The sequence below is a fragment of the Aquarana catesbeiana genome, linkage group LG06 (assembly GCF_042186555.1).
Source record: "Aquarana catesbeiana isolate 2022-GZ linkage group LG06, ASM4218655v1, whole genome shotgun sequence".
In the NCBI taxonomy this organism is placed as follows: Eukaryota; Metazoa; Chordata; class Amphibia; order Anura; family Ranidae; genus Aquarana; species Aquarana catesbeiana.
Window position 1 is genome coordinate 66,137,516 of NC_133329.1, and position 27,718 is coordinate 66,165,233.

Sequence of the window (27,718 nt, forward strand, 5' to 3'; positions counted from 1 at the left end):
GGTAATTTGGGGGTATTTGTACTGTCCTGGCGTATTTGGGCCTCAAGAAATGAGATGGGCTGTCAGTACATCAGAATTAATCTATTTTCAGATATACAGTATACCACAGTTTGTGGACTCTATAACTTTCACACAGACTAAATACTGAGTTGGGATATTTTCACCAAAGAAATACATTTTGGCCCAAATTTTTGAAAAAAGATTGTGTATTTGCAAAATTTTATAACAGACATGAAGAAAAATGCAGAGTTTTTAAAATAATTGCAGGCTTTTACATTTATTTAGCAAAAAATAAAAGACCCAGTGGTGAATAAATACCACAACAAGAAAGCTCTATTTGTGTGAAGAAAATTATAAAATTTCATATGGGTACAGTGTTGCATGACTGAGTAATTGTCATTCAAAGTGTGACAGCGCTGAAGGCTGAAAATTGGTCTGGGCAGGAAGGGAGTGAAAGTATTGAAGTGGTCAAAGTTTATCTAAACCCTTACAAAGAACTTCTCTCATTTGCTCCCTTTTGGTCTGTTAAATAACCAGTTGAACTGTTGTGTTTTTGCACTTAATAAACAGATAAAACAAATGAGTTGATCCTGCCATAAATCCAGATCTGTAATGTGCATTCTGCAGGCTTATATCTGAGCCAAACCATTTATCACTGGGAGGGGTGCTTACAATGATCAGCTTTTAATTATTTATGTAAAACCTTTATCCCAAAAGGAAAAAAAAGTTTGTTGTAGCTGCTTTAGGCTTCACTTTGTTAGCGTGTCTAAATCTGCTAGTACATATAACACTCCCCAGCCCCCCCTTTAAGTGACAATGCTGCTGTCCAAATGTGCTTCATGTGCTCCTTCATCCAGAGTGGGGGGTGCACTAATACAGGAAGTGTGTTACTGTCCAGATCACAGGTGATAAAAAAAAGCCTAAAGAAAAGAAAGACTAATGCAGCCACCACATCTAAGGATTTGTAAGCTGCAATATATTACTTTTTGTTTTGGGGTTTCACCCAAAAATTGAACTTCCGGTTCCTCCCCCCCTCTGGTGTCACATTTGGCACCTTTCGGGGGTGGGGGGGGATCAGATATCTGTCTAATACTGTACAGGTATTTCCTCCCACTTGTTCCCACCTCCGGCGATAGATCGACGCAAATTCTGCGGTGAGCTACGACATGTCTGGCCCCTCCTCCACCCCCCGCCGCTGTCTTCTGGGAGGCACACAGGTCCCAGAAGACAGCAGTGCAACTCTTGCATGCGCAGTAGGGAACCAGGCTGTGAGGCCGCAAGGCTTCACTTCCTGATTCCCTTACTGACGATGCCGACACCTCCACCCGGGAGCTGAGGGACAGGACGGGTCGGCTTCGGGTGAGGACATTGCGGGCGCCCTGGACAGGTAAGTGTCCTAATATTAAAAGTCAGCAGGTGCTGTATTTGTAGCTGCTGACTTTTTTTTTTTCGGTGGAACTCCGCTTTAAGATTTAGTTTGGTGCTTAAAATGCCCCAATGTTTTCTCAATCATGTGCCAATCAACAGCAAATGCTAAATACAAACAACCTACTAATTAAAGTGCTGAGTACTGGCTAGATCATATGCTGGAGGCCAGGGATATGCAATTAGCGGACCTCCAGCTGTTGCAGAACTACAAGTCCCATGAGGCATAGCAAGACTCTGACAGCCACAAGCATGACACCCAGAGGCTGAGGCATGATGGGACTTGTAGTTTTTCAACAGCTGGAGCTCTGCTAATTGCATATCCATGCTGTAGGCTATAGTCAGGCAGTGAGCTCAAAGGTTTGAGTGTTTTTCTACAAAAAGGGAGTGTTGTCACCTTAGGACAGGAAGTGTGTTACTGGCAGGATCATCACTGGAAGATAAAAGGGAAAAAGCCTAAAAAAAATAAATGCCGCCATATCCAAAGTCAGGGAAGCTGCAATTTATTACATTTTTTGTTCCTGGGTTTATATGATCTTTAATGTTCTGTTTGTGTATTCCAGCTAAACCCCAGATGGTGGAGCCTATAGAGATCACTATGGGGGATTCCTCTCGTGTTCTCTTCACCCTCAATCTACAGAAGTTTTACCCAGAAAATATTAAAATAAAATGGACATCTGAATATAAAGATAAAAAGTCCAGAATACCATGCAACAACAACTTTAGAAAATATGAAGGTCTCACACATGATGTCATTAGTGTTGGCCACATTCCTATGTATATGTTTGATGATCTGCAGAGCAAAGTCTATGTAACATGGAAACACCAATCTATGGAAGAACCGGAGATCAGAACACTGACTATGAGAGGTAAGTGAGAGAATATATCAAATAGCATAAATATTTTAATTCAGGATATATATATATATATATATATATATATATATATATATATATATATATATATATATATATATATATATATATATATAATTCAGTATATAGCTATTGTTTTTCTAAACAATAAAACCAAATGTGTGAAAGAAATTTTTATTTTAAAGGATAACTCAGTTTTCTTGGAAAAAAATAGAGCAAATAAGAGAAAACGTATAACATATACAATTTCTGTACAATCCATATCATAATATAATGTTATTAAAATGATCTTTTCTTTTCCATCTGCAATTTTCTATTAAATGCAATATGACAACCTGGAGGAGTTCTGTATACAGATGTACAGAACATAGGGTTGCCACCTGTCCGTTTTTCACCCGGACAGTCCGGTTTTCAATCATCTGTCCGGATTTCAACCTATCAGAAACCCAGACATATTATTCTACATGGAGAAGGGGCGGTGTCAGGGACGTGCTTCCTCTCCTCGGTCCCATTGGCAGCCTGTAAATAGCAAAAGATTGTTGGAGTCCATGGAGCTTCTCTGTATTTCCACTCACTGCCTCTAGAGGTCTCCTGAACACTCCTCCTTGTGTCTGGTGGCTGTACTCACTGAAGAAAGAGGGACACGCGCCCTCAGTCTCAGCTCAGCCACGCCCCCTCAGTCTCAGCTCAGCCACGCCCCCTCAGTCCCAGCTCAGCCACGCCTCCCCCCCCCCATGTGTAGCAGAGAATGACCCGAGTCTGCATGGAAGTCCAGCATGTCTGTTTCAATGTGTTATACAAATGCCTAATGTGAAGGGGGAGGGGTGGCTACATGGAAATGTCTGGGGATCTGTATTGCTATGGTGTCTACATAGTAGGGTTGCCACTTTTTCTTCAAGCCAAACCTGAACACTTTAGCGGCGCACAGCAATTTTTTTTTTTCTATTATACACTATAGGATTGTAATGGACCTGGAACACCTTTGGGCGCTCCAAAGAGAATATTGATGCAGTACACATAGTGCCCCCTCACCCCCCTATCAGGCCCTGTTTTAAGCCACATTCCTGTATGAATAATGTGTCCGGATTTCAGGCGGACTGAAACCCGGACTTTCTGGGTGAATCCCGGACAGGTGGCAACCCTACTGCATAGCTGTAGTTTTGTGTCATTATTGCAGTGATACATTCCCCCTTCTGTATACAGACTCCATAGTGATACAGCCTCTTCACCCCATCAATGTGCTCAGCTTTGAATAGAAGACTGCAGGGAGAGGAGGATCTGACACCAACTATGGGACTTACTTTAGTTACAGCAATGAAGTTTTTTTTTTTTAGTTACTGATGACAAAGGTAGGAGGACATATTATACTGACAGCAGCCACTGGACTTACTGTAGGTGCAAACCGACTGCAATGGCCAACAAACTGTAATGAAAGTGTTTCAAGCTCACAGGTCAGGACTTAAGGTGACCATACACTACACAATCTTCTTGTACAATCAGATTTGGATCTGCCAAGAATTATATAGTGTAAGGGCCTGCATATTGTATTTAAAGATTGTACAATCAGATTGTGTAATGTATGGCCAACTTAAGCCCCTGTCGGGGAGAAGCACATTGAAGGAGTAGGAGAAGGTCTGTTCCTATATTCTGGCTTTGTGAGTTTGCACTACTTGCAATAAAGCTTGTTGAATATTAAAGCAGACTTTCAGCTTAAATCTCATGTTATGCTGCCTCTCCCCCCTCCCCTCCCCCCTCTTACAAATACAAATTAGTTTTGGGGGTGCAGAAAATTATATGTTGTTTTGTGTATTTTAAATTATAGTTTGTCCCAAAGTGTTTGTGTGTCTTAAAGTGGAACAAAAGTTCTGTCATTACATGCTGCGAGGAGGCGGGATTTTTTTATTTCAGAAGAGACGTGCAATTTCTCTTCTACAACAAAATACACCTACCTGCTTGCTCACAGCAATCCATGAAATGTAAGCTGAGCTGCGCATGCACAGCTCAGCTTACAGCAGCCGGTCTGATCGTGTGTTCCAGGATGACGAGCTTCTGTGTATGAAGTAATGCAAAAATGATTGTGCCGAGTCTGTGAGACTCTTACTTGTGGCGCAGCAATCAAAATATATTTTATGGTAAAAGAATGCTTTTGTTTTACTTAATCATGTCCTGTTAAGCCTCCTACTGTCAATTTGGCCACACCCAATGTTCACCACAACACGCGCCACATTACTACTGGCCTTGGGGCACCCAAAGGTGTTCAAGGTTTACAATAAAGTATACTAAAATAAAAAAATTGCCAAGCGCTGGCAAAATGTTCGGGTTTGACTCTAAGAAAAGGTGGCAATCCTAACAGAACACCCCCCAGAAATGTCATTTCCTGCTTGTGTGATTGGCTCACTGATTTTCCCAGAAGTCTGCATTAAGATACAAGTCACATTGTAGGCATCCCCTGAAATAGAAATTTCATAGGGATGTCAACAAAATGTCTTCATCAGAACACTGAGAGTGTACCAGCTGATTATAAAGAAACAGATCCTCCCATTCATTATCAAAAGAACAGTCTGCAAAGGTGAAATAGATGTTTCTTAACAGCAACAAAAGGTAGAAATCTCTCATCCAAGTCCTGACCAGGCCTGACCCTGCTTATCTTCTGAGATCACATGAGATCGGGTGCATCCAGGGTGGTGTGGTCATAGGCTGTGTGTTCACTGAATAGGGAAGACCTGCTTCTTTCTTTCTCTGGTAAGTTTTTTTTTTTTCTTGACATTTCATTCGATTTTATCGCTATTTCATTCTCGTCCGCTCAACCTCTTGCTTACCACACACTGTCGCTTGACGGCGGCAGAATGGCTCCCATGCACGAATCACCGTAGCTGTACGGCTCTCAGCCCCCCTCACACCTGTACGCTTTCAGCCCCCTCACACCTGTACGCTCTCAGCCCCCTCACACCTGTACGCTCTCAGCCCCCCTCACACCTGTACGCTCTCAGCCCCCCTCACACCTGTACGCTCTCAGTCCCCCTCACACCTGTACGCTCTCAGTCCCCCTCACACCTGTACGCTCTCAGCCCCCCTCACACCTGTACGCTCTCAGCCCCCTCACACCTGTACGCTCTCAGCCCCCCTCACACCTGTACGCTCTCAGCCCCCTCACACCTGTACGCTTTCAGCCCCATCACACCTGTACGCTCTCAGCCCCCCCTCACACCTGTACGCTCTCAGCCCCCCCTCACACCTGTACTCTCTCAGCCCCCCTCACACCTGTACGCTTTCAGCCCCCTCACACCTGTACGCTTTCAGCCCCCTCACACCTGTACCCTTTCAGCCCCCGTCACACCTGTACTCACTCAGCCCCCCTAACACCTGTACGCTCTCAGCCCCCTCACACCTGTACGCTCTCAGCCCCCTCACACCTGTACGCTCTCAGCCCCCTCACACCTGTACGCTCTCAGCCCCCTCACACCTGTACACTCTCAGCCCCCTCACACCTGTACACACTCAGCCCCCTCACACCTGTACGCTCTCAGCCCCCTCACACCTGTACGCACTCAGCCCCCTCACATCTGTACGCACTCAGCCCCCCCTCACACCTGTATGCTTTCAGCCCCCTCACACCTGTACGCACTCAGCCCCCTCACATCTGTACGCACTCAGCCCCCCCTCACACCTGTATGCTTTCAGCCCCCTCACATCTGTGCGCACTCAGCCCCCCTCACACCTGTACGCTTTCAGCCCCCGTCACACCTGTACGCTTTCAGCCCCCGTCACACCTGTATGCTTTCAGCCCCCGTCACACCTGTACGCTTTCAGCCCTGTCACACCTGTACGCACTCAGCCCCCCCCACACCTGTACGCTTTCAGCCCCCTCACACCTGTACGCTCTCAGCCCCCCTCACACCTGTATGCTCTCAGCCCCCTCACACCTGTACACTCTTAGCCCCCCCTCACACCTGTATGCTTTCAGCCCCATCACACCTGTACGCTTTCAGCCCCCTCACACCTGTACGCTCTCAGCCATCTCACACCTGTACGCACTCAGCCCCCTCACACCTGTATGCTCTCAGCCCCCCCTCACACCTGTACGCTTTCAGCCCCCTCACACCTGTACGCTTTCAGCCCCCTCACACCTGTACGCTTTCAGCCCCCCTCACACCTGTATGCTTTCAGCCCCCCTCACACCTGTACGCTCTCAGCCCCCCTGACACCTGTACGCTGTCAGCCCCCTTACACCTGTACGCTGTCAGCCCCCTTACACCTGTACGCTCTCAGCCCCCCTCACACCTGTACGCTCTCAGCCCCCCTCACACCTGTACGCTTTCAGCCCCCCTCACACCTGTACGCTTTCAGCCCCCCTCACACCTGTACGCTTTCAGCCCCCCTCACACCTGTACGCTTTCAGCCCCCCTCACACCTGTACGCTCTCAGCCCCCCTCACACCTGTACGCTCTCAGCCCCCCTCACACCTGTATGCTCTCAGCCCCCCCTCACACCTGTATGCTTTCAGCCCCCCCTCACACCTGTACGCTCTCAGCCCCCCTCACACCTGTACGCTCTCAGCCCCCCTCACACCTGTACGCTCTCAGCCCCCCTCACACCTGTACGCTCTCAGCCCCCCTCACACCTGTACGCTCTCAGCCCCCCTCACACCTGTACGCTTTCAGCCCCCCTCACACCTGTACGCTTTCAGCCCCCCTCACACCTGTACGCTCTCAGCCCCCCCACACCTGTACGCTCTCAGCCCCCCTCACACCTGTACGCTCTCAGCCCCCTCACACCTGTACACTCCCAGCAGCACTCACATGTGTGTATATATGACATGCACGTACACATCCATCCAACTTTCATGAACAGGATACTACTTTGATCCGACTTTTCAGATAGTACACTTGTCCTTTGACCAATCAAAACTAACACACAATGGGAGGGGCTACAGCAGGGGGCAGGAAATAACACAATGTCGGATGCCAAAGTCAGATGGTTAGGACAAGGATCCGACTTTGATCCTACTTCAATGATAGTCAATGGGCTGAAGTAGGATCAAAGTCGGACCAAAGTAGTACAGGGAGCATTTTCAAAGTCGGACCGACTTGTGTCGGACCAGTTAAGACGGCTCCCATAGGGAAACATTGATTTTCATACATCATGCAACATGAGCTCCCAATGTTGGAGCGTTTGTCGGACCAGTGTGAACCCAGGCTAAATTGGTTGAAGAAGGTAAATACTTGCCTCACATTCAAAATGAATATAGGCACCACATCCCTACAATATACAACATGCAATAAAGGGGAAATTGGGATTTTAAAGGTGCAAACAGGGTTACACAATAATTTTTATATAAAGTTTTCACATTTTATTTTGAAAAATAAAAACATGGTTGTAAAAAGAGTTTACATGCAATATACTAGAACAATCTTTAATAGTGCAACCGAAGGATTGATTTCTCAACATGTTTCAACACACATCGTGGCTTCTTCAGGAGAGTAGTATCTGTATGGAGGTCTTGTAAAAAATTGGGATAACGAATTGAATGGAAACTCAAGCTATTTAGATCAAGAAGCAACCCCAGCCAGAGGATCAATTGATGACCACAGAGGGTAGATAAAATCGTGTTTTTAACTGATGGAAGAGGTCCTGTAATAAAGGACTGACTTGGAACCAAGGAGTCCAGGTTAAACAAACTGCTTAAGTTTGTGTTCCTTCCAAGACAGAACCCCAAAGAAAAGGGGGGGGGAGAAAAGGACAAACGACAAAGCCTGGATCAACTGGTAAAAAACAAATGATCCAGCCTGAGAGGAGGAGGATGTCATTTTTCTTATTTACCAGTTCATCCAGGCTTTGTCGTTTGTCCATTAAAATGGTTGTATACCCCGTTTAACCACTTGCCACCTCCGTAATGACTATTGATGTCATTTACTTTGAGCGGTGATATCTGAATGATGCCTGCAGCTACAGGCATATTTCAGATATTTTCTTTTAGCGCCGGTGATTCTGTGCGCCATAAGAACAATCATAGTGGCTTTTCAGCCGCTTGATCGTTCTTACAGACGGTGGGAGGGGACGTCCTCCCCTCCCGCGCCCTCTGGTGCTTCTACCGACTCACCCCTGCGATCGGTGAGTCGGAGAAGGGAACCGCTGGCGCCGGATGCTGACCATAGAGATTTCCGGCGGACAAGATGGTCCCCAGAGACTCTACGATCGTTCGGAGGCCGGGCGCGATGTTATGACATCACGCCCGGCCCCTGCATTGAAAAAAATGTCACCGCCTCAGCTGGAAAGTCGAGATCGCTTTTTTTAAATTTATTTTAGTCTTCCCAGGCTAGAGGTGAGATGTGGGGACTTATTGACCCCATATCTCACTGTAAAGAGGACCTGCTATGCACTATTCTTATTATAGGAATGAATGGCGAAATGTTCAAAACTAGAGTGTATATCCTTATAAATAAGCACTATGGAAGTAATTTAGAAATGGTGAGAGTGGGTTTACATCCATCTTAAATTATAGGTATTGGAATTTCCTTTTAATTTTGGCTGTTAGTGAACGTAACAAATACAAATTTATCTGAAGTTACAAATTATCCAAAATAACGAATGCCGCATCTACACAAATGGAACGTAACAAATTACTTTTTATTATTATTATTTATTATCAATTTGTTCCGTTCCATTTATTTAGATGCGACATTCGTTATTTTGGACAATTCTTAGCTTCGGATAAATTCATATTCGTTACGCTCACTAACAGCCAAATTTGAAAGGAAAAAAAGGAAATTCCAATACCCATCATTTAATAGATAGTAATAGTTAATTAGTTATTTCAAATTTTCTTTATTTTCGGTTTTATGAATTTTTGGATTTTTGAATTTATGAATTTTTGAATTCTCGAATTTTCAAATCTCCGAATTTTCACATTTCCGAATTTTTGAATTCCGAATTTTCAAATTTCCAAATTCCGAATTCACGAAAAAAACAAAAAACGAATGAAATGAAAACTAACACATTTTTCGGCAGTGCACATGTCTATTGTGGGGATGCTTTTCTTCAGCAGGGACAGGGAAGCTGGTCAGAGTTGATGGGAAGATGGATGGAGCCAAATACAGGGCAACCTTAGAAGAAAACCTGTTATGCCTTTTCACACGCGAGCGGAATTTCCGTCAGAAAAAACTTGGACGGTTTTTCCGACGGAATTCCACTCAAGCTTGCCTTGCATACACACAGTCACACAAAGTTCTCTGAACTTTCGACCGTCAAGAACGAGGTGACGAACAACACTACAACGAGCTGAGAAAATTAAGTTCAATGCTTCCGAGCATGCATGATTTTTTTGCGCGTCCGAATTGCATACAAACTAACGCATTTTTGCATAGGAACCGACCGAAAAATAGAGAACCTGCTCTCAATCTTTTGCTGGCTGGAATTCCACCAGCAAAAGTCTGAAAAGTCTGATGGAGCATACACACGGTTGCATTTTCCGACCAAAAGCTCACATCGGTCTTTTGCTGGCGGCATTTCCAATCGTGTGTACACGCCATTAGAGTCTGCAAAAGACTTGAGACTGAGGCGGAGGTTCACCTTCCAGCAGGACAACGACCCTAAACATACAGCCAGAGCTACAATGGAATGGTTTAGATCAAAGCATATTTATGTGTTAGAATGGCCCAAAGTCCAGACCTAAATCCAATTGAGAATCTGTGGCAAGACTTGAAAATTGCTGTTCAGATGCTCTCCATCCAATCTGACAGAGCTTGAGCTATTTTGCAAAGAAGAATGGGCAAAGATTTCACTCTCTAGATGGGCAAAGCTGGTAGAGACATCCACAAAAAGACTTGCAGCTGTAATTGCAGAGAAGGTGGTTCTACAAAGTATTGACTCAGGGGGGCGCCATACAAATGCACGCCACACTTTTCACATATTTGTAAAAAATGTTGAAAATCATTTATCATTTTCCTTCCACTTCACAATTATGTGACACTTTGTGTTGGTCTATCACATAAAATCCCAATAAAATACATTCAGGTTTTTGATTGTAACATGACAAAATGTGGAAAATGTCAAGGGGTATGAATACTTTTTCAAGGCACTGTATACCAATCAGCCATAACATTATGACCACTGACAGGTAAAGTGAATAACATTGATTATCTGGTTATAATGCCATCTGAAAGTGGGTGGGATATATTAGTCAACAAGAAAACATGTTGTCCCTGAAGTTAATGTGTTGAAAGCAGAATAAATAAATGTGGAAAAACAAGTGGAACGGCAGGTCCTGGAGTATGATTGTGTGCTATTAGACCCACTTATCATTTGGGACAGATTGTCCGGTGAGTTTCGGTGCACGAAGGAGACTTTGTGGTCACCGGAGGATCACAGTGTACAGCACCGTATTATTGCAAAGAGAGTGAAGAGCACATTTGTTAATCATGTTTGGATAAATCTGAACACTGAAAGTGGACTATTGCATGTATAATTTGCAAAGATTTGAAGGACACATTCACACATTATTTCTATTTGTTTAGTGTTTTTCATATATATTTATATCATTGTGGTACCTAGTGCTTTTCACTTATACATACATATTACACAAGCTTTGGAGTAGCAGCAAGGGTATAGTATTTTCATACACGGAATTGGTAGTCTTTGGCGCAGTGATTTATAATATTTGATCTTCCAGTACATGTTTGGTTCACATTCTCACAGAAATATCTAAATCAGACACCACGGCTACAATTAATGTACTGTATACTTTGTAGTCGTGCATTGTCTATAACAGACATATACTCTAAGATACATTGTGACTTACACATGTCTTTTAAATTACTTTTGTTTTCAGATCTGCCCCGTCCACAAGTCGGAGAGATCAAAATCCCCAAACTGGAAGAAGATAAAGAAGCCTCTCTGACCTGTGAAATCTCCGGATATTTCCCAAATTATACGACTGTGAGCTGGTATAGGGAGTTGCCTGGGACAGACTTACATCCCATCATAGCACCTAATGATGTCTTCCAAATCTGTACCAAGCAGAAGAAAAATAAGATCTGTCAATCATCACTGACATTCACCCCATCATTCAGCAGAGATCAGGCGTCAGAATTCATCTGTAGAGTGGAACATCCCAGCCTGGAGCATCCCATAGAGAGAAGAACGGATCCTATAAGACTAGGTACACTTTATCATAATAAGACTGTCAACACATTACTGTTTAGTTAGTGACTTTTTACATTGAGGTTACACCCACACCTTTATGTGTGTTATTGTGCACTTTAATGCTCATTATCATGTATAGGAACACATGGAACTGCATTTCATATTATATCCTTTCCCATATATTTTTAGTTACTCCCCAACATGCATACAAGACTAAAGCCACACCTGTCTATAGGCACAGAGCAAAGCAATGTATGTAATAAAGAAGGCATGCCTTGCCTTGTAGTGTATTGTAAAAAATTTGGCAGCTATACAATATATATACAGTATCTCACAAAAGTGAGTACACCCCTCACATTTTTGTAAATATTTTATTCTATCTTTTCATGTGACAACACTGAAGAAATGACACTTGTCTACAATGTAAAGTAGTGAGTGTACAGCTTGTATAACAGTGTAAATTTGCTGTCCCCTCAAAATAACTCAACACACAGCTATTAATGTCTAAACTGCTGGCAACAAAAGTGAGTACACCCCTAAGTGCAAATGTACAAATTGGGCCCAATTAACCATTTTCCCTCCCCGGTGTCATGTGACTCGTTAGTGTTGCAAGGTCTCAGGTGTGAATGGGGAGTGGGTGTGTTAAATTTGGTGTTATCGCTCTCACTCTCATATACTGGTCACTGGAAGTTCAACATGGCACCTGAGACCTTGTAACACTAACGAGATAGAATAAAATATTTACAAAAATGTGAGGGGTGTACTCACTTTTGTGGGATACTGTGTGTATATATATATATGTGTGTGTATTGCGGTGGAGATTTGGGCTCTGAAGGTGATGGACTTTATTATTAATGTTACTTGCAGTGACTTTTCAATGTTGGAATCAACAGAGACATCTTGCCCTGCTGTGGAATGTTATCTGGAGTCTCTATCTGACCATTTGATAGTACAGTGTCACTTCAAAGGAGGTGGGAGGTGGGAAGGGAACAGGAATAACCTGGTCAGGATATGGTAGCTGGTAGGGATGAGCCGAACACCCCCCGGTTCGGTTCGCACCAGAACCCGCGAACGGACCGAAAGTTCGCACGAACGTTAGAACCCCATTGACGTCTATGGGACTCGAACGTTCGAAATCAAAAGTGCTCATTTTAAAGGCTAATTTGCATGGTATTGTCCTAAAAAGGGTTTGGGGACCCGGGTCCTACCCCAGGGGACATGTATCAATGCAAAAAAAACTTTTAAAAACGGCCGTTTTTTCGGGAGCAGTGATTTTAATGATGCTTAAAGTAAAAAAAAAAAAAGTGAAATATTCCTTTAAATATCGTACCTGGGGGGTGTCTATAGTATGCCTGTAAAGTGACGCGTGTTTCCCATGTTTAGAACAGTCCCTGCACCAAATGTCATTTTTAAAGGAAAAAATCTCATTTAAAACTGCTTGCGGGTTTAATGTAATGTCAGGTCATGGCAATATGGATGAAAATCAGTGAGACAAACGGCATGGGTACCCCCCAGTCCATTACCAGGCCCTTTGTGAGCAGGATGCACTGCACTAAATGTAAATAGTCTAGCTGCCTGACCGTGGTACTAATAGGATCAAATAGAACACCTGTAATTTTCTTCAGGTAGCTTTATATACTGTAACCAGACAAGCCTGCCTGTCAGTAGGAATTTAACAGGAATGGATCTAGCTGAACACTGTGAGCAGGACGCACTGCACTAAATGTAAATAGTCTAGAAGATAACAGGAACGGATCTAGCTGAACACTGTGAGCAGGACGCACTGCACTAAATGTAAATAGTCTAGAAGATAACAGGAACGGATCTAGCTGAACACTGTGAGCAGGACGCACTGCACTAAATGTAAATAGCAGGAACGGATCTAGCTGAACACTGTGAGCAGGACGCACTGCATTAAATGTAAATAGTCTAGATAGAAGATAACAGGAACGGATCTAGCTAAACTGAATACAGTGTATATATATATATATATATATATATATATATATATATATATATATATATGCAACACCTGGGATGCATATATATACACAATACACTGTAAGTGCAGCTAACTGACTGACTGTTCTGCCTAATCTATCTAACTCAAATCAAATGACACTGTCTCTCTCTCTCTCTCTCTATCTCTCAGCACACCGGAACACACACTACACAGGGCCGCCGTGCAGGCGGCCTTATATAGTGTGGGGTGTGTACTAAATCCCCTGAGCCATAATTGGCCAAAGCCACCCTGGCTTTGGCCAATTACAGCTCTCTCTACTGACGGCGCTGTGATTGGCCAAGCATGCGGGTCATAGTGCATGCTTGGCCAATCATCAGCCAGCAATGCACTGCGATGCCGCAGTGAATTATGGGCCGTGACGCGCCACACGAATTTAGCGCGAACGGCCCATAACGTTCGCAATTCGGCGAACGATCGAACAGCCGATGTTCGAGTCGAACATGGGTTCGACTCGAACACGAAGCTCATCCCTAGTAGCTGGTAAGAGAGCCCCCCACCCCCATTGACTCAATGTAGCAGTTTTGGCATATGGAAGGAAGGGGGGGTTTACAAGTGTATATATTGCAGCACAGATCACTGCCCATTCTCTTGTGCTGACGGTCTAGATGAAGGATGGTTACATAAGACTTCTCTATACAATGTATCTCTATTATCCTTTGTCTCTTTTCTTTTCTGTAACCTTTTCTACTGTAGGATTTTGCCTTAATATATTATTAATCTCCAGCTAGCATGTGTATGACCATTATAGCAATATTTTGTATCACTGGTCTCTGTTTTACGGTTGTATCCTCCACTTTGTATATGGTCATCTCTAACGTTCCTTTTCTGTATAAATAAATCTAATTGTTTATCTTTTCGCACTGTTATCGTTCGTTTTTAATTCTTATATAGGAAAAGGTTTAATCACTCCATATAAGTGAGGTAGATATAAAAATCTCCATATCAGATGGTGCCTCCTTGTGTGAGGAAGTTTAATGTTGGGGTGAATGCGATTTGTATGGAAGACAGAGCTGGTGTTGTGTTTACCTGTCTCCCATCTGAATACCCAGACTAAAAAAACTTCTCAGATCTTTCCTTTTTTTTACCTTTTGTCTATGTGAATATTTTGATGAGACTGATTTTGAGTATTGTATATATATAAAATTAAATTGTAAGTGTGAATTATGAGAGGAAAAGGATATGTGCTCTCTGCCAAAAAGCAATTTCAGTTGACCCTTTGAATGAGATTAGGCCAATCATTGTGATTGAGTGGGCATAGAGCTACGTTTCCACTAATGCAACTCTAAGGTCGCATCATTGAGTGTGACTGAGGTACGACTTTAATGCGACTGTGGTGTGGCTTTGAATACAACTTTGATCCAAAGTTGCATCAGAGTGGTGCAGGTACCCTTTCAGAGTTGCTGCAGCATTGAGTAGCATAGATTGGAACAGATGCTATTGAAATCAATGGGCTGCGACTTGTAATGTGACTTTGTGTCCAAAGTCGCATGGAAAAAAAAAAATTTGCATCAGTGGAAACGGAGACTAAATCACACTGAATGATCTTAGGTATGAATCTTTCTTCTTTACAATTACTAACTGGGGATTGTAAGCTTTGTAAGTTAACCTGGGAACAGTGGCTATAATGTAACATATACAAATAATATTGCAATTAGGGGTGCATCAGTTAACTGCCTCCTGTACTACAAGCACGCATAGGGTCCTGATTATCCAAGTTCATGCTAATAATTCTTGATATAACAGAAGTAAAAGCCTTTCGTTAAGCATTTCTTTTAGAGTACTTCAGAAAAGTCCACGGGGGGGATTAAACTATTATTTAGTTTGGGAAATCTCCAGGCTAATTTTTTGAAGGACTATAGCCAGGACAGGGAATTGGTCTGGCAAGAAGTGAAAAAAAAGTGGCAACATTGACAGGGGCGGGACCTGTCACCCCAATTCTTGGCCAGAGAGTAGCTACCTCTGGAGTAAAGGCAACCTATAAAAAGGTTGGGGGAATCAGTTCAAGGTCCAGTGTCCGTAAGGATGGGTAATCAAATCGCTTCAAAGAGGCGGTCTGAATGGAGTCAAATGACCCCAAGGGAAGAGATGATAGATAAATATGGACCTTGGGTTGTGAAATATATTCAAAATTGGGATCGCTGGACTGGGAAGAAGTATTCTAAGAGTGGTACTTTTAAACCAAAAGTATGGGAAAGTCTGTACCGTGCTCATCACAAAAAGATGACACGGCCTTATGAAAAAGATACTTGGGCTATATGGATGCTTGAGTCGGTGAATAAGACGGAGGAAATTAATGTTTTTACAGTGGGAGTTAAGGAGAAAACACACCAAATGATGCTGAGTAGTAGGAACAAGCAGGGACAGCCACTAGACCCACATCCCCAGAGTAGTGACAGTGATAAACAGGGGGAAGATGAGGAATTGTCAGGATTGGGGCCTTATACAATCACCCGGTCCTTGTTGGCAAAATACTCAGAAGCTGATAGTAATTGTCATCTATCAACAGATGACAAAAAGGGGAAGCCACAACTTGCTGCCAAGTTTAACACTCCATTTAAAACCCCCAATGAATCACAGAAAAACTCTTCATGTGAAGAATTGAAACAAAAGGAAAGAGATAGCGCAGCAAGCCAGGGGAAGGGAATGCTGGAATCAAGGGAGAAAAGTCTCCCCAGTTCCAGAGACCATATTACTGACTGCGAGCCAGCATTCTCTCCTAGACGTCAGCTAACTAGCCATTCTACTGCTGTAAGCAATATGGGCAGTTCTGCTACCGAGTACACGGCCTATGTACCTCTATACCCCCAAGTAACTAGCACCCCACAGCAAGGACCTGTGTGGTGTCACTCTAAGGGTGAAAGGATATCACCCAATGTGGGCACACCGGTGTACCATGGGACTGTTAATGCCACCCTTCAGGGCACTTTGCAGTTGGATAAAGTGCCCCCAACTGGCAGCAACAATCTTCCACAGTCTTATTGGGATTCTGTCACAGAATCCCAAAAGACCAATCCACAACTGATATCTTTTTCAGATGACATATCTGTCTATCCTGTAAGAGAACAGGTGGTCTATGACAACAGTGGGAGATCCACGGGAAAGATGACACATCATGTGCTGTGGACTCCTTCTGAGATGAAAGGATTTCTGAGTGTTATCCCCCATCCAAGGACAGATCCCATTAAATTTGTCAAAGAGCTGCTACACATCCAGGCAAGCTACAATGCAAACTTGGGTGATATGCTTCAAATAATGAAAAGGGTTTGTGGAGATGGGGACTTGGATGAAATCCTCAGTAAAACTTATATTCCACGGACCCTATATGTTGACTCCAGCCATCTAGGAGATATATTCACTAAGCAATTGGCGCAGTTGATTAAAACAGTCTATTGTCCCCAGTCTTGGACCAAGGTGTCAGGAGTGATCCAAGGTCCACAGGAAGATTGTATGACATACTACAATCATTTTAAACAAGCCGTGGAAATGGCTGGTGAGGACATTACTAACAGTGCTCTATCACCCGTATTGATACATAGCTTCATGACCGGGTTGAGAGGAAACATCAGAGAAAAATTGATGACTGAAAATCCAGACTGGAGAGATAAGCCCCTCTCCTCTTTGTTGTCACTTGCAACTGCTATTGAAAGGAATATAGCAGATTGGGAGTCACAGAAACCTCAAAGGATCTGCATTGTCACTGATCAGTTGAACAGTGCAGATCTCGGAGAAAAACCAAAAGGGAAACCAGTTTGCTTCAACTGCCGCAGACCCGGACACTTCAAGAAGGAGTGTACAGCTCCAAGACAGAGTAGGCCACCACGACATGGAGAGGAAATGGCCATGCTGGCATTAAGGGAGGAAAGTTTCCAGTCAGAAGGGACACTTTCTGTCCTGCTGACGGGAGAGGATGTGGAATTAAATTTCACTGAAAGAAGCTGTAGTAAGCCCACGGGAAAAACGTCGCAAATCTTTGTGGCCAGGTGGTTAGCTAATCAGTATGAACATTTGAAAGTGCAAATTACATCCCTGAAAGAAGCGCTAGAAATAACCAAAGGTACCATCCGTACTTTAGAAGCTTCTATGTTAAATTCTGAGGCTATCCACCAGCAATTAGTACTAGAAAACAAAAGATTACAGGAGGACGTTCATCAGTTGGGAAAAAGACTGAAGGATGTAGAAGGTGGGGCGAAACCATTATCTGTCAGCTTCCAGGAGCCGTTGGATCAGTTTTCAGATAGAGAAGATAACAAGGTAACTGATTTGGGTAGGTCTGAATTCAGGGGGACATCCTCCACACCTAAGGTATGTATCAACAAGAATAAATCCCAGGAAGGTAAGAGCTCTTTAAAAATTGCCCCTATATTTTGTAAGCCGCAGGTAAAAACTACTAATCCGGAAGAGGCCATCCCATATTCTCAGTCGTCTAAAACAAAGCCTTTTGTTAAGAGATGTTGTACCACTTTAACTAAGATAAAATGTCACTTATGTGGACTATTTGGCCATATCGCGAGATTCTGTCTATCCAGTTCCAGTCAAAAAGTCAGTAAGCATAATCCATATAGGACCACAAGACGTGATTTTGAAGTGTACTCTGCACGCTTCGCCACATGGCCTAGGTGTAGGAAGTATGGACCACCTGGGTCAGGGGTCCCATTCCAAACTCCTGAGAATGCGTCCATACAGGCTGAGAAGGGGCTAACGAAATGGGATGGATCTCTGAAAGAATGTCAACCTTACCAAACAGATGTTATGGGTTTAAGAAGTACAGGGTATTATAGAAAACATGCTGATATGTGTGATATCTAGAGGTCATCTATAACCTAGGTAAGTGTGTGAGTGTGTGTGGAATATGCAATATATGTCATGTTGTGTGACGTTTGTTCTCAGCTGCTGACAGCCCACCCAAATGACCCCCCTTCTTTCTCACCAGGTCTGTGAAAAGGTACAGCGAACTGTATTGACATGCAAATGACCTGAGCCAAGATAATTATCTGTACTAGTGAATTGAAAGATACATTTACTAAAATGACTTTGTTTTTCAGGAAAACAGTACTGGAGAGGTTCTTTGTGGTGAGGTATTATGATCTGTTGACAAATGGTACTGCTAACAGGTTTATTACGGATTGCTAATTTTTTTCAACCATGGTGAATACATTTTTTTGGGGAATTATTGGTATACCATAAAACAAAAAATCCACGTGGTATTAATGTGTATTAAGTAATACATATTAATGATAAGTTGAGCTCAACAATTTTTTGGTATCTTAAAAAGAAAAGTGCACTGTTTATGTAATGTAATGTAATGTATATTTGTGTTTCATATGCTAATGTCTTGTTACAGGTATATAACAATGTTTATTACTAAATTTTATTGGTGTTTTATCCCTCAGATTCGATAATTGGGTTTCATGGCTTTCAGAACGAAGAAGATCACAGCCTCCATAGACATTTTTTTTATTTTTCCTGGTTTTAGCACCATTATCTAGTTGCTGCTTCTATTTGTCAGCCCATTTGGCTTTGTTTAAGACTGCTTAACCCCCCCCTGCGGTTATTGTAATTAGTTACACACCCAGCCAGTGCTTTGTTTTCAAGAGTGGCTCTTTGCCTTAGGCTAAGATATGTTAATGTCCCTCGCAATCTGTGTGTCCCCAAGTGTATTTGAAACCTGCTTATGGCCCAGTGACACTGTTCTAATGTGTCTGTGGCGTATCTGTCACTAATATCTGTGTGTTTCAAAGCACAGCGGTCGGCTCATGTACCCGCTACTGTTCAGTGATCCCGGCGCCTCAGTGCTGTAAGGGATTTTTTTCTTTGTGTTTGTTAGCAGCAGTTCCTCGAGCTGGATACACATTAGGCAATCTTTGTTTTCCAATTTCCTTTAGATGTACCTGCAGATATTTGGTGGCATCAATGGGCTTACTGACTGAGGATTCTATCTTGTTGCATTTGAGGCTAAATTACCCACATGGGATCAGAGAAGATGGAAGCTGGAGGCAGGGTGACACTTCCCTCTGCCGAAAGCATGACCATGATGTCCTTTATAGGCCAGGTCAATACATAGTGGTGAGCGAAAAATGTTGAGAAGATATTTCACTCTGTGTTCTGGATGGAGAGACCATTACTGGTAAGGAAGCACCTGGGTATTATTTGGGACATAGACGAGTTTGTTTCTGTGTCCTAAAGAATACCGACGTAACATTAGTCATGGAACTAGAGGGTTCATTGAACCTAACCATAGGTAGAGATGCATTGTATACCCTGGGCATGGTCTCTGAAATCCAGGCACAGGGATGGAGCTGTGTGGGCATGCTGTATTCTAATCAGTGGATACCCATAGGTGTCCTTCCTGTCCTAGACTCCTTGCGTACCTTAACTAGTGGTCTGTGTCCTGCATGACAGGACGACCAGTGCCTAATAAGGTGTGCAGCCTCTATAAAGAAACTTGTGCACCTGGTAGCAGGTGGTTTTCAATCTGGGTATTCTGACTATTTCCCATCCTTAGGAAAGAGAGGCTTAATGGAGACTGTCTTTGGAGCTGGAGGTGGGGCACTGGGTACCTTAAAACACTATGGAGCTGGAGATACTCAGGATCACATTGGGGGGGGGGGGTCTTGTGCTACAAATCAGGGAAGGGGTTAGGAAAGCCAACTTGCTCTGTCCAGCATCACTTTGCAAGGACAGACGGGGGGGGGGGGGGGGGGTAGTAAGTTGTAATAGATTGGTGGATGACTTAGTTCCAGGATTGTCAAAAATCTTACTTGCATCGTTCTCATCCCTAATGGCAGGGATGGAACATTGTGCAGATATCACGGTCAATCTGGGTACTATCCTATCAGACTCTACTGGGTTACACCCTGGAATCCATCTTGTTCTGATGGTTTGAGTATGGACAGCCTCAGATGACTGGTACTGACGAGTGCTAGAGGAAGGTAAGGGTTGTGCTATTGGAAAAGGCAACAATGCTGGCACAGGAGGGGGTCATGTCTAATGGATGCCGGGGTAGTGTCCCAACTGGTCCTAAACAAAGTTAAAAATACTTGAGACTGGAGACCAGGGTACTGGTGCTAGTATCACATGTCTAATGATGCACTGTTTTCAGCATCAGGTTAAATGGTACTCAGCAGGGTACACTACCTCGGGGAGTCTATGGTACACCTCCTCTGGCCCGTGGCATGGATATAGCAGGAACACCGGGTGGTACCCCGATCACCCCTGAAGAAAGGTTTTATAGCAAACCTGACATCCCCTTACACCTACAGAAACTTCCTCTGGGATTTGGGGCTGAGTTAAAAGCTTGGCTGATGGATTTCGGACAATAGGATGAAATATTAAATGTACTAAGAGATGCTGAGAAACAAGCCACCATACGACTCACCCATGATCAAAATAGATCGATCCAAGTATCCCACACTTTAGACGCAGACGCTAAGATTTCCTGGTGGGAAAGTTTATTTGGGTACAGTCCTAACGCTACAGCTTTCCTAAACATTTTGCTCCACCCTGTTGTTGTCCTAACCAGTGCAGCCTTATTGCTTTTCCTGATGCAGGTAATAATGTGCGTTACTATCAGGAGAATGAACACCAAAGCTATGAGAATGTGTACCTCAACGAGGTATCTTCTCTCAAGGAACAGAAAGGCCACTAACTCAGAAACAAATCTCTGAGGAAGCCTGATCCAATCCAGATCAGTACACAGAAGTTGCGCATTTAAGAGAGGACCCTAGAACTATATTTTTCTTGTTCCAGGGATAAGCCTCTTCAATTTTTAGTAATAAAGTGCAGACAGGTTTACCTAAATTCTAAAAGTTGTAATCATTTTTTATTATTATTATTTTTTTTCTCCCTTTTGTTGTTAATATCTATGTACCTGACCTGCAAAAATACTGTTAATGGGAGAGGAGTTTTTTTAAAGAAAAACATTTGTTTTTGTTTTTTTGTTTTTTATTTATTTATTTTTTTTGTTATTATTTTTTTCAACCGATGTATTCGTTTTTTTAATACAGATTCAAGGCTCTTTAACAGTCTTGGTTGGAGCAGCGTTCAATCTGTAGTTTTTTCGTTTTTTTGTGTTTTTCATTATTATTCCCACTATTTTTCCTGTTCATTTTCATTACTCACCTCTCTTCCGTTCCTTTTCCTTCTTTCTATCATCTATCTTCTCAAGATAATGTCATGTCATTTTTGTTTAAAAAAGACTTTGCCTGCCCGCAAGTATCATATTTTAACTAAAGTATCCCTGGACATCCAGTTTTTATGTCTTAATGTAATTCCACCTCCCCTAGTCTACCTACTGCTTTAATCTGAGCCCCGTGAGCAGGTGTTGTGAACCCAGGGACCTGGCAATAACAGGCAGTGTTGACTATCCCTACCATCAAGGGCCATGGATGATACTGGCTGTTGCTCAGACTCTGTACCCTGTGGGGATCCCACTCTACTCGTCTACATTATACCCCTTATAAGTATTTAGTCTTAATGGCCAACACTCTGCTCCTGTCCGGCATTCCTCCAATATCTGTACACTAACATTCTCCTCTCTCTTTTTGTATTCATGCACGACTGTCTGGAGGCCCGCCCGACCACCACCTGAAGAAGCAACAACAACTAAGTTATTTCTTGAGATAAATGTTGTCACGAATAAGACTTTCCTGAAATTTCCTTCACCATGCTGAAAAGTGCTGTCTCGCGGTCCGATCCAATCGGTGCAACCATTACATGGTCTTACAAAGTTACAGGACTAGATATGCCAGGATCCCACCATCAATGTTGGAGTTCTGCTCTTCCAAGGCAGAGGGGCGATGAAACATTGCAGTACAGACACTCATGGTTTGGATGTGAAGTCTCAAAGGCACCAGGATTTCTTTACTGTCTTAAGCCTACCTTGAGAAGTTCCGGCGTGTTCAAGAAAGGAAGAGGAGGCCGCAGTGGTGGTGGTGGGGAAAGGTTGAGGCTTCTGGGCTGTTGTGGGTGGGTAAAGAATCATTGAAGGAGGACATAAGTTCAAGAATGAACTTCAGGGGGGACTGTGGTGGAGATTTGGGCTCTGAAGGTGATGGACTTTATTATTAATGTTACTTGCAGTGACTTTTCAATGTTGGAATCAACAGAGACATCTTGCCCTGCTGTGGAATGTTATCTGGAGTCGCTATCTGACCATTTGATAGTACAGTGTCACTTCAAAGGAGGTGGGAGGTGGGAAGGGAACAGGAATAACCTGGTCAGGATATGGTAGCTGGTAAGAGAGCCCCCCACCCCCTTTGACTCAATGTAGCAGTTTTGGCATATGGAAGGAAGGGGGGGCTTACAAGTGTATATATTGCAGCACAGATCACTGCCCATTCTCTTGTGCTGACGGTCTAGATGAAGGATGGTTACATAAGACTTCTCTATACAATGTATCTCTATTATCTTCTGCCTCTTTTCTTTTCTGTAACCTTTTCTACTGTAGGATTTTGCCTTAATATATTATTACTCTCCAGCTAGCATGTGTATGACCATTATAGCAATATTTTGTATCATTGGTCTCTGTTTTACGGTTTTATCCTCCACTTTGTATTTGGAAATCTCTAACTTCCTTTTCTGTATAAATAAATGTAATTGTTTATCTTTTCGCACTGTTATCGTTCGTTTTTAATTCTTATATAGGAAAAGGTTTAATCACTCTATATAAGTGAGGTAGGTATAAAAATCTCCATATCAGTATATATATATATATATATATATAGTAATATTGGGGCAGTTCTGATCACTAGCCAGCTGTCTTTCTAACCACCTCTCTCACCATCAGCGTAAACCTGTCCCACAACAGCTTTTAACATTCCCCCTTCAGGGGTCCAAAAAGAGTCAGAGGAGCCCAGCAATGTCTCAGTAGCTGATCAGCACACAGCTCTTTCCCACAAATGTGTCCGGCTCCACACAATTCCTCATGGACAACTACTGGTTGCTTCCTTCCATTTTCAGCCTCTCTCGCAGGTACAGCAGGTTAACCCTTTCAGGTCCAGAGAACCCATAGTCAGGGTTGAAGGCTCCTTCACACCCAAGAGTTCTCCAAGCCTCTGAGATCCAGGACCCATTTGAGGACTTCCCAATCCTGGGAAAACTGCAAATCATTTTTCCCTCTTTAGTGGATTGCCCCAGAACCCTTCATTGGTGAGAACCCCTGAGTACCGGTTTCGCACGCATGCATGCAAAACCAGTAATCACAGCAACAGAGACACCCTGTTCGACGTTGGCTGTGGATGGTTCCTCCTCCGATACCTTAGTTCTGGCTTGCCTACTGTGACAACTCACCACTGGGTTTCTCCTCTGGACACAGTCAGCTGCTTGGGTCTATTCACATCGCCAGTGTTAATGACACCATCTTCTCATGCCGGCGGGTCCGGCTCTACACACTACACACTGCAGCTGGCATGTCCTTGTGGCTTTTCATGGTCGGTGTCCCTTGTTTGGTTGTCCTAGTGATCCATCAGTGCCTGAGCCAGCCTTACAGCCTTGTGGTAACGTTGTCATTCAGATTTGTACTGTTTTAATCTTTTGAATAAATTGCCAGCAACTTTTTTGAGTATACATGTGGTATATTGCAGCCATTACCCATCAATTTCAGCTCAGTTCCTGAGCGCTATAAACCCTTTTTGTCTTCCCAGAAGAGTTGAAGTTGTTATAGCTGCAAAGGGGGGGCCAACTCAATATTGAACCCTACAGACTAAGACTAGAATGCAATTAAAATTCATGTGCGTGTAAAGGCAGGCGTCACAATACTTTTGACAATATAGTGTATACAGGGCCTTGAAAAAAAGTATTCATACCCCTTGAAATTTAAATGTATTTTATTGGGATTTTATGTGATAGACCAACACAAAGTGACACATAATAGTGAAATTGAAGGAAAATGATACTGTAAATGGTTATCAATTTTTTTTACAAATAAATATGTGAAAAGTGGAAAAGTGTGGTGGGCATTTGTATTCAGCCCCCTTTACTCTGATACACCTAACTAAAATCTAGTGGAACCAATTGCCTTCAGAAGTCACCTAATTAGTAAATCGAGTCCACCTGTGTGTCATTTAAGCTCAGTGTAAATACAGCTGTTCTGTAAAGCTCTCAGAGGTTTGTTAGAGAACCTTAAATCGGTTGTATACACGCAAAAATGAAAAAGGAAAAAAAAAAAAACCTGCAAAGGCACCGCATACTAGATCATTATGAAATACTTACCTTAGATTGAAGCGCTGGCATCGTGTACCAGACACCCCTGAGGAAGCTGACATTTTCCCCTCTGCGTGTCTTCTGGGTTCGCGGCTCTGGTGCTGTGAGTGGCCTGAGCCGCGATAACATCACTCCCACGCATGTGCGCGGGAGTCTAATTTCCGGCAAGGCGTTCTGATTCTCTGGCAACATCCGCCGGACCTGCAGAGCCCATGCGCCGTGACGTCAGCGGCTGCATGCAAGAGAAATTTCTCCTAAACCGTGCACATTTAGGAGTTATTCATTTTACCTACAGGTAAGCCCTATTATAGGCTTACCTGTAGGTAAAAATCACAAAGTGGGGTATACAACTGGTTTAATGAACAAACAGCATCATGAAGGCCAAGGAACACACAAGAAAGGTCAGGGATAAAGTTGTGGAGAATCTGTCCACAGGACAACTATTTGTTGTGCACTCCACAAATCTGGCCTTTATGGAAGAATGGCAAGAAGAAAGTCATTGTTGAAAGAAAGCCATAAGAAGTCCCATTTGCAGTTTGCAAGAAGCCATGTGGGGGACACAGCAAACATGTGGAAGAAGGTGCTCTGGTCAGATGACACCAAAATGGAACTTTTTGGCCTAAAAGCAAAACGCTATGTGTGGCTGAAAACTAACACTGCACATCACCCTGAACGCACCATCCTCACCGTAAAATATGGTGGTGGCAGCACCATGTTGTGGGGTAGACGTGTGCAATTCATTTAGTTCCGAATTAATTTTTAACAAATTTAATCAAATTCATTAATTTGGAAATATCCGAATTAATGAAAACCCGTTTAACCACTTGCCACCTGCGTAACGACTATTGATGTCATTTACTTTGAGCGGTGATATCTGAATGATGCCTGCAGCTACAGGCAATCATAGTGGCTGTTCAGCCGCTTGATCATTCTTACAGACGGTGGGAGGAGACGTCCTCCCCTCCCGCCGCCCTCAGGTGCTTCTACCGACTCACCCCTGCGATCGGTGAGTCGGAGAAGGGAACCGCTGGTGCTGGATGCTGACCATAGAGATTTCCGGCTGACCAGATGGTCCCCAGAGTCTCTACGATCGTTTGGAGGCCGGGCGCGATGTTATGACGTCACTCCTGACCCCTGCATTGAAAAAAATGTCACCGCCTCAGCTGGAAAGTCAAGATTTTTTTTTTTTTTTAATTTTAGTCTTCCCAGGCTAGAGGTGAGATGTGGGGACTTATTGACCCCATATTTCACTGTAAAGAGGACCTGCCATGCACTATTCTTATTATAGGAATGAATGGCGAAATGTTCAAAACTAGAGTGTATGTATATCCTTATAAATAAGCACTATGGAAGTAATTTAGAAATGATGAGAGTGGGTTTACATTCATTTTTTTGGCTTCGGACAACAGACCCACCCACAGAAACCGGAGTATTGTGAGGCTCCAAACAGCTAAAGAGGAGATATTTGACAGGTAAGAATACATGCAGGAGGCATATCCTTATAAATATCCTTATAAATAAGCACTATGGAAGTAATTTAGGAATGATGATGAGAGTGGGTTTACATACATTTTAAATTATAGGTATTGGAATTTCCTTTTAATTTTGGCTGTTAGTGAACGTAACAAATACAAATTTATCTGAAGTTACAAATTATCCGAAATAACGAATGCCATCTACACAAATGGAACGTAACAAATTACTTTTTATTGTTGTTATTATTATTATTTATTATCAATATGTTCTGTTCCATTTATTTAGGTGCGGAATTCGTTATTTTGGATAATTCTTAACTTCGGATAAATTTGTATTCGTTGCATTCACTAACAGCCAAATTTGAAAGGAAATTCCAATACCTATCATTTAATAGATAGTAATAGTTATTTAGTTATTTCAAATTTTCATCTTTTCTTTCTTATTTTCGGTTTTATGAATTTTCTGATTTTTGAATTTATGAATTTTCGATTCTCTAATTTTTGAATTTTCACATCTCCGAATTTTCACATTTCCGAATTTTTGAATTCCGAATTTTCAAATTTCCAAATTCTGAATTCACGAAAAAAACAAAAAACAAATGAAATGAAAAGTAACACATTTTTCGGCAGTGCACATGTCTATTGTGGGGATGCTTTTCTTCAGCAGGGACAGGGAAGCTGGTCAGAGTTGATGGGAAGATGGATGGAGTCAAATACAGGGCAATCTTAGAAGAAAACCTGTTATGCCCTGTACACACGAGTGGAATTTCTGTCAGAAAAAACTTGGATGGTTTTTCCGACGGAATTCCGCTCAAGCTTGCCTTGCATACACACGGTCACACAAAAGTTCTCTAAACTTTTGACCGTCAAGAACGCGGTGACATACAACACTACGACGAGCCGAGAAAATGAAGTTCAATGCTTCCGAGCATGCGTGATTTTTTGCGCGTCCGAATTGCATACAAACTAACGCATTTTCGGATAGGAACTTTTTCCGACCGAAAAATAGAGAACCTGCTCTCAATCTTTTGCTGGCTGGAATTCCACCAACAAAAGTCCGATGGAGCATACACACGGTCGCATTTTCCGACCAAAAGCTCACATCAGTCTTTTGCTGGCGGCATTTCCAATCGTGTGTACGCGGCATTAGAGTCTGCAAAAGACTTGAGACTGGGGCGGAGGTTCACCTTCCAGCAGGACAACGACCCTAAACATACAGCCAGAGCTACAATGGAATGGTTTAAATCAAAGCATATTTATGTGTTAGAATGGCCCAAAGTCCAGACCTAAATCCAATTGAGAATCTGTGGTAAGACTTGAAAATTGCTGTTCAGATGCTCTCCATCCAATCTGACAGAGCTTGAGCTATTTTGCAAAGAAGAATTGGCAAAGATTTCACTCTCTAGAAGGGCAAAGCTGGTAGAGACATCCCCAAAAAGACTTGCAGCTGTAAATGCAGTGAAAGGTGGTTCTACAAAGTATTGACTCGGGAGGCTGAATACAAATGTACCCCACACTTTTCACATATTTATTTGTAAAAAATGTTGAAAACCATTTATCATTTTGTCAAGGAACGTCCC

The 27,718-nt window shown here is 43.0% G+C and overlaps 1 protein-coding gene across 1 annotated transcript in view; it reads left to right on the forward strand.

Annotated features, from left to right (window-relative positions):
• LOC141147977 (uncharacterized) overlaps positions 1-27,718 on the forward strand; it is a 158,000-nt gene that overhangs the window by 126,584 nt on the left and 3,698 nt on the right. Inside the window, exons 8-11 of the mRNA XM_073635134.1 lie at positions 1,989-2,294; positions 11,128-11,457; positions 15,971-16,272; positions 16,384-16,954. Coding sequence (XP_073491235.1) covers positions 1,989-2,294; positions 11,128-11,457; positions 15,971-16,272; positions 16,384-16,954 — 1,509 coding nt within the window. The remainder of the gene's footprint in view (positions 1-1,988; positions 2,295-11,127; positions 11,458-15,970; positions 16,273-16,383; positions 16,955-27,718) is intronic.